The sequence below is a fragment of the Dromiciops gliroides genome, chromosome 4 (assembly GCF_019393635.1).
Source record: "Dromiciops gliroides isolate mDroGli1 chromosome 4, mDroGli1.pri, whole genome shotgun sequence".
In the NCBI taxonomy this organism is placed as follows: Eukaryota; Metazoa; Chordata; class Mammalia; order Microbiotheria; family Microbiotheriidae; genus Dromiciops; species Dromiciops gliroides.
This window is the reverse complement of record NC_057864.1, coordinates 119,444,382-119,457,381: the sequence shown is the minus strand read 5'-3', so window position 1 is coordinate 119,457,381 and position 13,000 is coordinate 119,444,382. Positions and strand designations below refer to the sequence as shown.

The 13,000-nt window shown below is 37.0% G+C and overlaps 1 protein-coding gene across 1 annotated transcript in view; it reads right to left on the bottom strand.

Annotated features, from left to right (window-relative positions):
* Positions 1-484: 484 nt before the first annotated feature.
* The window catches only part of SPATA17 (spermatogenesis associated 17), a 251,839-nt gene continuing 239,323 nt past the window's right edge, over positions 485-13,000 (bottom strand). The window contains exon 10 of the mRNA XM_044004567.1: positions 485-2,398. Coding sequence (XP_043860502.1) covers positions 2,318-2,398 — 81 coding nt within the window. The 3' untranslated portion in view covers positions 485-2,317. The remainder of the gene's footprint in view (positions 2,399-13,000) is intronic.

The following is a 13,000-nucleotide window of genomic DNA, read 5'->3' as shown; positions in this document are numbered from 1 at the left end:
GTTGGTAGAGTTGTTAACTGATCCAACCATTCTGGAGAGCAATTTGGAACTATGTCAAAAGAGCTATAAAACTGTGCATACCTTCTGATCCAACAATACCATTACTGGGTCTATATCCTAAAGAGTTCATAAAAAAGGAAAAAGACCCCACATGCATATAAGTATTTTAGCTGCTCTTTTTGTGTGGCAAAGAATAGGAAATTGAGGGGATGTCCGTTAATTGTGTGTGTATACACATATATATGTGTCATAGTGAATAGAGTCTTGACATGGAATCCAGAAGATCTTAATTCAAATCTGACCTCAAACACTTACTAGCTGTGTGATCCTGGGCAAGTTATGTAATCTCTGTCTGACTCATTTTCCTCATCTGTAAAATGGGATCTTAATAGCACTTACCTTGAAAGGTTGTTGTGAAGATCAAATGAGATAATAGTTGTAAAGCACTTAGCACAGTACCTGGCATATAGTAGTGTTATTTAAATATTAGTGTGTGTGTATACCTATATATATGTTTGTATGCATATACACATATATTTGTGGCCATAAAATAATCAAACTGAATTTTTAACCATCACCACAAAAACTGATTAATTTAGTTGTCTGTTCTTGAAAGCAGTCACTTTGGAAAACTGAATTTATCTCAGTGAGGCTGCCATTTCTCAAAACCCCTTTGGAATTCCCTTTCTTGGAAATGCCTCCAGAGTTGTATAAACAATCCACTATTGTTACTTGTTGCATCTTTTAAATTGGTATAACCCACCTTGACCACCCATATTATTCCTGAAAATTGGCTCTGAATTACTATTGGCTGTTTCCCCAAATCAAATTGACTCTGAGACAGTGATGATTTGTCACCAATTAGGGTATTCAAAAGCACATGCCACATACTCTGAAGCCAATCCCCAAAGAGGCATTCCAAAAATGCTTTGAGCAATAGCAGCATTGTTGGAACAAGTGTTTAGCTTGCCAAGGTAACATTTGTTAATTTGAATAGGGATGTTATTCATTTGGAGGTATGAGTTCTGGTACATTTGTCAAAAAAAATCACTTGCTTTACTTTATAGGCATACCATATAAACCTATTTTTAGATTATTCCAAATCAAGCCAGATGGAAGACATTGTAAAAATATTAGCCATTATCATCAGGATAACTTAATTATTGCCATAAGCCACTGAATAAACCCATGTAATAAAGTACCTTGCAAAAGGCTTCGAATAACTCAAAAAATGAAATCATCTGTGCTACACTAATGACATTTAGCATTTAGTCTTTATATTAATATAATATGGTAATGACTACTTCCTAATGATTTCCATTCTAGACCAATGGTAAAACATGTCCATAAAGGCAACTTAAAAGTGAATATGTTTATATGTAGTTAAGAAAGAATTGTTACATGTATTTTTTTTCAACATAACCATCTATATCGCACAAGGAAATGGCTCTACTCAATGTTTTCACCATCAGCTTTCCTCTGCTACAAATCTCAAAGAATTTAGGTTAACCTCCGACATTACATGAATAAAGGAAGTATTGTTGAGTCTCTCAAGTACTGTTGGTTTAAAAAGACTAAATGAAGATAAATCTTCCCATAAGTAACACATTATGAGCCTTTTGTGATACCAATAGTAGATTATATCCAGAAGAAATGGTATTAACTAACTTCCCTAGTTATAGTAAGGTTTGGTCCTCTATGAGTTCAGTATCTCCAGGGGTTCTGAAGGAGTCAACATGAGGCTCCCCAAGTAAATGGGAGCTTTCTCCCTACCTGCCTCCACAGCTTTAGGTGCCATTCTCCCCACACAAAATGTTCTCCACAGTCTTTCTATTATCTCTAAAACCTGGAACAAAACTATGTTAGGAAACTTTCTCTAATTAAGCTAATTCATTCTATGATCATTCATCTATCCTGTAGCTCTTGTTAACTACATACTAAAATTGGTTTGACTGATTTTATGACTTGAGCCACTATCATTATTTTCCATTGTATTTTATAAACTATATTACCTAATATCTTCCCTCTGTTGGATTAAAGGATATATTGGTGCTTTCAAAATTTGTTCTAGTTCCATTTAAATAATTGTGAAGTCCGTATAATATAGGTGAGTATATATCTCTGTCAGCAGATATTCTGGGGGGAAAATGCATGCCTCCACTAGGTTAGATTCTAAGAGGTTTAGGAAGTTTCTTTACATAAGAATGTGATGATGACATGGTTTTTAAAATGCATGGTAGATAGCTCAATCAACTTTATTTTTGGCTTTCTGAGTTTATTACATTTTGAAGAGCTCTTCATGTAGATATACAAACCCTTACACTATCTCTCCGGCTCTTGAATATACTTTTCCATACTTGTCAAAGAGAACAAATGGTGGAAACACTGTCTGGAAGTTCTAGGAGGAAAAAAAAAAGAAAAAATAGTTTAAATTAGTGAGGTATATTTATGCTGTTTAATTTTGTTTAGATTAGTACAAAAACCCAAGTTAATTTTTATTTGAAAATTGTAATCCTGCTGGTAATGGATATCAATAATATTTGAAGATCAGAAAGACATTGGCTGAAAGCAAGGAAATAACCCATCCACTAATTCAATAAAAATTAAGATACCTACAATGAGCAAGGAATCGTGTTAAATTTTGTGATATTACAAAGATGTACAAAACAGGGTTTCTCCCCTCAAGTGGACCTATAATCTATCAGCAGGTTAAAAAAATAACTAGGATATAGGAAAGAGACATTTAATGTCATATATATTTGTTGGGAATTCTCATTCAAGAAGGGTATACTACCATTCAAGATGAAGTGATGTTCTATACCTCTCTATAAATGATCTCTGCATGTATAAAGATGTATTTAACTTTCCTTAGATTTCTCTTTTTCAATCAGCTAATCAGCAATAGGACCCTGTCTTCAAGGAGCTTATCTTCTAATGGGGAAGTTGACATGAATATATGTAGGTATATATAAATTTTATATAAAGTAAAAAGGAGAAATCACTAGAGCTGAATCATGAAATAGGGAGGGTTAGGAGAAGGGGAGGGGAGGCAAAAGCCACATAGTACCATCTATCAAAGGATATTATTTTACAGCAACTTTAATGATCATCGCGGCTCTCTTCTAACCCTCCTTTGTTGTCTGCATACTTTTTCTGGTTCTAAGCAGTCTGAGTACATTCAAAAGATTACATCAAGGCTTCCTAGGTGCCATATATATTTTAATGCTGTCAGTGTTTCAAGACTACACTAGTATAAGCTGACCAGCATTTCCAATTCTTTCCCAATTTTAAATGTAATTTACTTTTTCATCCCACTGCTATTATGATTATCTCTGAAACATTTTCCTTTGGGAATATCTTCTCAACTATTACATTGAGAAATTGTAGCACAGTGGATAGTCAGCCCTGAAGCAGGATGTCTGAGTTTAAAGTCCTATCTTTGACATATACGGGCTATGGGCCCCCCCTGCAAAGGTCACTTAACCTCTCAGCATCCTAAGCAACTCTCTAAGACTGTAAATTGCAGAGAAGGTTCCACTTGTGTTGGTAGAGACTTTCCTCACCTGGGACTTATATATGACAATGAAATTACAGATCCAATCTCTGTACTTCTGTCATAATGTTAGTTATAAACTGGCCTTAGATAAATCTGGATTTTATTTATTTTTTTTACTGCAAAAAAATGCTTTGGAAATTACTTTGGCATCAACCATGGAAATCCAAAAGGTACAAAGCCTGAAGGTACTCAAAGTACTTTACTATGTTGCAGCACTGAACCCCCTAACATTTGTAATCAGATCTATAATTTATTCTGTATAGGAAACTTTCTGTGGGAAAATTCCCATCCTTTGATGGGGATCAACTCTAATCTAATTTAGACTACTCCTTGGGATACTGGGAGGGCTCAGTCCTACAACAAGTATTTTATCAGGGGACAGTGGGACTTGGACCCAGGCCCTCCTGTAGTTACTGCAAATCCTCTGTCCACTAAACTATGCTTCCTTTCACCCCCTAACATATACAATAATAACAATATTCAAGTTAATCATTTTTAAAATGAAATTCATCTTCATTTTAAAATACTCATTCCCATGGACCTATTTCTTTTTAAGGGTACAAAGGTACTTTTGTGTTTAGTCCTTTATCCATCTATCTATCTATCTATTTTTGTGGGGCAATGGGGGTTAAGTGAGTTGCCCAGGGTCACACAGCTAGTAAGTGTCAAGTGTCTGAGGTCAGATTTGAACTCAAGTCCTCCTGAATCCAGGGACTGTGTTTTATCCACTGTGCCACCTAGCTATCCTGTGTTAGTCCTTTAAAATAAAGTTAAGGAGGGCAACATGCTCTTTACTCCTGACAAAATATCCCCAAATGGGATGGTAGAGGAGGGTGGTGGTATTGCTTATTTGCATAGATATATTATCTTTATTGTTTAGTTTCATTTTTATACTAGAGTCTGCAGATATGGGTGATGAGCTGTCCAGAAATTCCTTACTGTCCTCGATACTGTTTTGTTTGTTTGTTTGTTTGTTTCAGTCTGAATTCCTACTTTCTTGCCCAGGGAAAATAGCCCTCTCCTACAGTGAATTAATCCAATTGTATTTGATGTGAGAAGAGAAGGATATGCCACTAGGGTTGCTTTGGCTTCAGGAAAGCTTGCACTGATCACCATGTGCTTAAAATTTGATTCTCATAGAAATGCAGGTCATTGTGACATAATGATGTGGGTTCACTAGTGGCAATGAAACAATCTGTCCTGTGTTTGCATTCTGTGTGTGTGTGTTTTCGTCTTTTTTTGGGGGGGGGGCAAAAAAAAAAAAGCTTTTCAGAAAAATAACTTCATCAGGAGGGAAAAAAAAACCCTGGAAATGGGTAAATCTAACTACTGCTGAAGCCCTCATTTGCCAGAGCAGACAGCTTTTACTATTAGGATGCCCAGGCCAAACACAAATAATCCACCTGCCAAAATGCGCTCCTTGGGACAATTTAGGAGTCCTTTTGAAGTGAACGGCTTTTTTGAGCTGGAATGAAGCCCAGGTTCATTTTCAAACCCAAGTCCAAATGACAAAGAGTAAATTTTCCTGTGCCCCTCGCCCCCATAGTGTAAGATTACTTTGGGCTGAGTGTTGCACTGTTTATCTAGTTATTCAAACTATTTTAGCAGTTATTCACAACTGAGCAATTTAAACAACTGGGCTAGGATCTAGAAAGGGAGAAGGGTCAGTTCTCTTTGACCACATCTTGAGAAAACTTCCCAGAGAGGGAATGAAATAAGATAAAAACTTATCTTATAGATCAATTGTATCTGCAAATATTTATTTCTAGGTTTTAAAAATAACGGTTTTAGGTTTAAAAATCAAAAGTTTTCCTTTAAAGGCTAAACATTAAAAGACCTCCAATCTGAGATTTAAAAAAAAAACATTCAAAACCCCCTCTTGGGATCTGAACAAAGATCTGCAACTTTGGGATCTCAATCAGTCATTCAATTAAAGAAGTATTTATTAAGTGCATTAGTCCTATGTGCCAGGACACCATGATAAGCATTGGGAAATAAAGAAAAAAGCTAAAGTAGTCCTTGTCTTCAAAGGCATTACATAGTTTGAAAAAAATCAAAACATTCTTACAAGGGTTTGAGTTTCCTTGCATAAATTTGACATTATACCTGATCAGAATTATCTACTACCATTGTCTCTCAGATAAGTTTCTAAGAATCAGCACCCCATTAGCATCAGAGGTTCTCAACCTAGGGTCCATGAAATTGTTTTTAAATATATATATAAAATTTATTTCCTTTGTAATCCTATGTATTTGATTTTATGCATTCAAAAGCAATATTCTGAAAAGGCTTCACTAGATTGCCAAAGGGATTTGTGATTCAAAAATGGTGAAGAATCAATCTCTCTCTCTTTCCCCCTCCCTCCCTCCCTTGTCTCTCCCTCTTTGATCTGCATTCAAACTCCATTAATTTCTCTGGAGGTAAATAGTATTTTCCATCATGTGTCTTTGGTATTATCTTGGATCATTGTATTACTGAGAATAGCTAATTTATTCACAGGTCTTCATTGCATAATACTGCTATTACTGTGGTTCTGCTTACTTTACTTTGCATCAGTTCATGGAAGTCTTCCCAGGTTTTACTGAAATCATCTTGCTTGTCATTTCTTATAGTGAAATAATATCCCATCATAATCATATTCCACAGCTTGTTTAGTCATTTCCCAATTGATCCTATCTTTTCCACTAGACTTTCTTTTTCTCATAAAACTTTTGAAACCAGGGACAAGAAAATGTGATCACTTTATTTATGTCTATTCAATTCTAGAGACTATCATCTGTACATCTCTTACCTCTATCTGCTGCTCTGTTTGGTTTTCAACTCCACAGAACTAAGATGCATCTCTCAGGATAAGCTGAGTACTTAGAATCTCATCACCATGCTGCTAACTCAGTCTTGAATACTCAGATCTCTTCCCACCTTCCTCAGCCTCCTCTTCCCTGTGATTAGAGGCCTGGAGGATGGAGTACTAGACTGATCCCACACCTTCCTGTATATAGGACAGACATTGGACTTCTAGATGATTCTCTATACAACTACAGCTCTCCTTGGTTCCAATTCTATGGAACAAGCTGTCCTGCCAGGTACTTCCTGGTGTTTCTACTCCACACCCTTTCTAACTTCCTTTTGTGTGTTGTTTTCCCCGACTAGATTTTAAACTCCTTGAAGGCAGGGGCTTTCTTTTTCTTAGTTGTATCCCCAGTGCTTAGCACAGCAGCTGGCACAAGTGCTTAATAAATATTTATTCAATTGAATTGAGCTCCAAAGTGTCCATGAGTAAAACAATGGCATTTAATATGTCCTTCTTTACATGTGGTTTTGGCAAATATTGGTTCACATGATTTTATTTCTCTGAGAATTACAGCCTTGGGAACAAACAGAAAAATAACACTAGCACTATAAAAGTTAAAATCTTTTTTTTGTTTTGTTTTGTTTTTTTAGTGAGGCAATTGGGGTTAAGTGACTTGCCCAGGGTCACACAGCTAGTAAGTCTTAAGTGTCCGAGGCTGGATCTGAACTCAGGTCCTCCTGACTCCAGGGCTGGTGGTGCTCTATCCACTGCGCCACCTAGCTGCCCCAAAAGTTAAAATCTTTAGGTATTAGTTCTATCAGATTTGAGATTTAAGGATGAAAAACACAATTCATACAGAATTTTTAAAAAATCAGACCACTCTTTCATTGTTATAGGAAAAGTCTTGTGAGAAAACTCCCTCTATGAATACAGACTGACACCTGCTCTACAATTTATAATCTTAGAGATTTCTCTCAGGCACTGAGGAGTTAAATGCCTTGCCAGGGCCAACTTGAACCCAGGTCTTCTGACTCTGTGCCTCTGTCCACTATGCAAAATTCCTTCTCTATGGTCACATTAAAGTGGTACAGGAAAAGAATGGTAAATGCATATGAGGGAGGTATGGGAATGGGAGAGGAAGAGAGATGAAGAGAAACAAAGTGAGAGAGAGAGCCAAGAAGGTAAGACTTGGGCTATGTATTTATGCAGGATATAGATATAGATGATAGATGGATGGATGGATAGATAAATGAATGGATGGTTGGATGGAGAGAGAGAGAGAGAGAGAGAGAGAGAGAGAGAGAATTAATGAGTGCCTATTCTTCTTCTGGTTAGGGTATAATCCCATGGTTGTTTGGTAGGATTTTAAGAAGCTTGACTGGAGAATTTTAGAGTATTGTGATGATCTGTTTGGAAGACAGTTATGGGGAGCATTTGTTTCTTTACTGAACAGGTATGCAGGAAGGAGGATATGAAGAAGGTCTTAGAATTCAGGGGTTCATAAATTCATAGATCTACACATATATGTATGTATGTATATGTATATACACACATATATACTTATTGCAATACAATTGTTTCCCTTTGTCAAGTCAAATCAGCATGCATTTATTAAGCACCTCTGTGCCTGGTACTGTACTAAGTGTTGGGGATACAAAAAAAAAGGCAAAATAAAACAAAACATTGTTCCTTCTCCCAACCAGCTCACAGTCTAGTGATGGATATAACCTGTAAACAACAATGTGTAAATGAGACAGGATAAATTCAACATAAACTTAGAAGGCAGGCACTAGCATTGGGAAAGGCTTCCCTTACAGGGTGGAATTTTAACTGGGATCTGAAAAAAGTCAGGAAAACTAAAAAATAGATTTGAAGGAGAGAATTCCAGACCTGGAAGAGCAGCCAGGAAAGATGCATGGAGTGGGGAAATGTAACATCTTGTGTGAGGAATGCCAAGGAGATGCAGGTCGAAGGATCACAGAGTGAACTTGTGTGTTTCATTATATGCATTTAAAAACATTACTCTGAGAAAGAATCCATAGACCTCATCAGACTTCTGAAGGGGTCAGTGATACAAAAAAGGTTAAGACCCCCGCTTAGAAAATAGTATAACAATGATTAGATATGGGGCACTAAGAAAGTTTATCTGGAGAGAAAGACCAGGCTGAGTAAACTAGTAAAGGTGTTTTTTTTAATTGTTATCAATTTATTGATTTAGTAAGTATTCAACAAGCAGTTCTAAAACTCCAAAGCACTTATATTTATTTTCTTGATTATCACAAAGTGCTTGACTCATTTCCACTCATAGCTGCTTCGTGAACTGCAAATATAGACAAGAGATTCTAACCCGGATCAGACTGTTTTTTCCCTGGATGACTTTTTTTAAATTTTTGAATAGAATTTTATTTTCCAAAATATATTTAAAAACAAATTTTAACATCAATTTTTTAAAACTTTGTGTTCCAACTTCTCTTCCTCCTTCCATTCCCACCCCCCACCCACAAGAACTCAAGCAATTCATAAGAAGTTATACATGAGAAGTCATGGAAAAATTCCCATATTAGCTAGTTGTGAGAGAAAACAGTAAAAAAAAAAAAAAACCCAAAACTTCAGATTAAGGAATTGTCAAAAAGGAAAAGAAAAAAAAGTTTAAAATGTGTTTCCATCTATTTTCACATACTATCAGTTCTTTCTCTGCAGATGGGCTGCAATCTTCATAAGTCCTTCAGGGTTATATTGGATCATTGCCTTGCGGAAAATAACCACATGCTTCCCAGTAGATCATCCCCCACTATTACTATTATTTTGTATACAGTACATTTCCCTCCGCTTCAGTTCATATAGTTCTTTCCAGGTTTTTCTGATAGCATCCTGTTCATCATAACTTTTATATAGTATCTTAAGCTTGACAGATAATTTTCTTCATAATAGCCCAGCAAAGTAGGTACCATACGTTTTGCCATTATAATCAATCATCATAACTATTTCCCTCCATCCCACTCCCTTCCCATGACATTTCCTCTATCTTCTTTTTACCTATTCCTCCTCAAAAGTGTTTTACTTCTGACTATCCTCTCCCCTGCTCTGTACTCCCTTTTTTTCACCCTTCCTTCCTTATCCTCCTCCCCTCCTACTTTCTTGCATGTATAATCTTTCAGAGGAAAAAACGGGATTTCAATGAGAAAGAGGTCTTTCAGGCATTTGTGATGAAAAGACCTGAACTGAATAGAAAATTTGACTTTCAAATACAAGACCCTAGAGAAGCATAAAAAGGTAAACAGGCAAAAGACTTCATGAGGGATATTAAAAGATCAAACTGTTTACATTCCTACATGGGAAGATAATACTTCAAACTCATAAGAACTATCTCAGTAAGGACTTCACAGAAGACACAGGTCTGAACTGAATATGAAGGGATGATATCTGTAAAGCATTTATGTTTTGTTTTTTGCGGGACAGACAGGGTGGGGTGTCTTATGTCTGGGGCCAGAATTGAGCTTGGGGTCTCCTGGGTCCAGGGATGGTGATTTGTCCACTGTGCCACCTAACTAACCCATGATAATATCTTTAAAATAGGGTTGAGGTATAGGAGGAATAGACTGGGGGAGGGAAAAGGGGAGAGATGGTCTGGGGAGAGGTAGTTCACATGAAAGAAACAAGAAAAAAGCTTATGGAGGGGAGGAGAAGAGGGGAAGGAGTTGGGGAGTGAGTGAACCTTAATATCATCAGAATTGGCTCAAAGGACCAACATACATACTCAAGTAGATATAGTAATATATTTTTGCCCTGAGGGAGGGGAGGGAGATAAGGGGTGGGGGGGGAAGAAGGGAAGGAGGGAAGGGCAGATTGGGGGAGAGAGCAGTAAAAAGAAAAACACTTTCAAGGAAGATGAAGATGGTCTGCATTACTGCACAAGTATTACATATTGAATTGCTTGATCTCATAGGGAGGGTTGAGAAGGGAGGGAGGAAGAAAAATTTAGAACACAGAATTAGCTCAGGGACCTTGAGCTCATCAGAGTGGGCTCATGGAGGGAATAGCATTCATACCCAATTGGGAGGAGTAATCTATTTAACCCTACTAGTAAAGGTTTTGAAGGAGAGAATGAGAGTCTTGAACCTGATTTGTAAAGTGAGCGGCCACAGTAAAAAGGGAATAATATTAGCCAAAGTGATGTTTAGAGAAGATAATAATCAGTCAACAATTTTAATTAAATACAACATCTGCAGTATATTAGACTCTTGCAGTTTCATCAAGAATCTCTGATGTGGTAAAAAAATATGCTAGAGATTTCACAACAAATAAGTATTTACTAAACACCAACTATGTTAGAGTGTAATTTAAAATTCTAAATGTGGGTTCTAATCTGTCCCCCCAGTTTTTGGGGGAAACTGACTAAAATCACTGATAAATGAGTTTAGGCTTTTTAAAAGGGTTTATTGAAAGATAGTAAAAGAAAGAGAAAGATTGAGAACAGATTTCTTATAGCCTGAAATCCTTGCCTTCCTAAACTCCCCTGTGAAGTCCTGCCACCAAGCTGATCTCTCCAGCCAAAAGAGGCTGAGCTCTCTTTCCAGGGTCCACTGCCTCCTTCCTGTTCCCCTCACAGAAATGGGAGGTTCTTCAAGCTTATTGGCTAGTGTCGTTTTTTGCTTCTAAGAACAATTAGTTTCTTAAGTACCCTTAAGTACCAGCCAGGGAAGTAAGCCAGTAATGCAGTCAGCAGTCAGTCACCTTATCCAATTCAATCAGTTTAAACCAGTCTCCAGGTGGGCCCCTGAGTATCTGCTAAATCTCATCTATCACATTCCATTATTTTGACACATTAGGTAGTAGGAATGTGGAGACAAAAATGAAGTAGTCCCTGACTTCAAGGAGCTTCCATCTATTGGGAGAAAATAACATATCTGCCTATGAGTAAATATAAATTAATACAAAGTAACTTCAAGAAAGAGAGTACTAATAACTTATTAGGAGGGTGTGGTATAGGAAGAGACATTTATATTGTGCTCTGACTTCAGCAAGGAATGTTGAGAAGTGCTAGTGAGGCACAAGAGCCTTGTAAACATGACAAGAACAATTTAGGCAAAGGCAGAGGCCAGAGATGGAAGATGCTGGGTACAAGAATACTTAGAGTCAAGAACAGTAAAGCCTAGGATCTGAGAATTGTGAAAAAATTCATTGAAAAATAAAGTGGGATTTTTAGTTACATTTTGACCAAGAAAAAGATCAATTTTCTTGGAGCAAACAACAACATGAAGCACAGGTATTCAATTTTAATGGTGCTTCATCATCTCCATCAACTGAACAAACAAAGAACAGGAAAGAAATGGCTCAAAAGTAATTCACGGGAAAGACTTAGAAGACTGGAAATTCTATAACTGAAAACACCATCATTATCCTAGACATCTCAGTCCATAGGCTCAGTCCATCATTCTACACTCTTTCCTCTCATGCAAACTGCCCTCCATATCCACTAAGCTAAGTCTTTTCCATTCTATCTCCACAAAATGTCTTGCTTCTTTCTGTTTCTCTCTATCCATAGTACCACCACAGTTCTTTAGGACCTCCTCTTCTCAGGATTATACCCTTAGAATAATCCCATTAATCTCCCTGCCTCAAACCTTTCTTCACTCTAGTCAGAGACTTCCTGAGGCAGAAGCCTGACTGTATCATTCCATTGCTCCTCCCCCAAATTTTCAGTGGCCTTCTTTTGTGAGCTGGATAAAAATCGAAATTCCTTAGCTTAGAATTTAAGGTCCTCCGACTTTTTTTTTTTAATTTAAGTATTCAATCTACCTTTCTGGCTTTTATTTCTTATTACTTCCTACATATACTCTAGATTCCAGCCAAATGAGAATATTAGAATATTTTCCCATAATTTAGTAGTCTATATCCAAAAGTTGTCCCCCATGCCTGATATTTACTCCTTCTTCATCTCTGACTCCCAGAAATAACATCTTTTAAAGTTAAGCTAAGGTGACTCCTCCTCCAAGAACACTTTCACATCCTCCTCAATTATTTGTGATTGCTCTCATTCAAAATTTGGGGTTGTTCTTTTCATTTGTGGTCGTTCTATCACTTCAGTCACATTCAACTCTGTTACTCCAAAGAATTAAAGGAGATTCATGATTCAGGTCTAGTTTGGGTTAGATGACCCTCTAAGCTCCCTTCTAATACTAGGATTAGCTGTAATTCCAAAATTTCATTGATTTATTTCTCCCCCATTTTACAGTATGATATTCTGAGACTTGTTAGCTGCCTCCCTGTGACTTAGCAAGGGCTGTTGTTCTTGTTTGTTGTTCAGTTGTGTCTGATTCTTCATGACTCCATTTGAGATTTTCTTGGCAAAGATAATGGCGTGATTTTCCATTTCCTTCTCCAGCTCATTTTACAGATGAGGAAACTGAGGCAAACAGGGTTAAGTGACCTGCCAAGGGTCACACAGATAGTAAGTGTGGGAGGCCATATTTAAACTTAGGAAAATGAGTCTTCCTGACTCTAGACCTGACACTCTCTATCCATTGCGCCACCTACATGCCTCCCCATCTAAAATGATTTTGTATTTATCTGTTTACATGTTTACCTTCCCCATGGAGTATAAACTCCTTCATGTTAGAGCCTATTTTGTTTCTGACCTAATAACTCTAGAG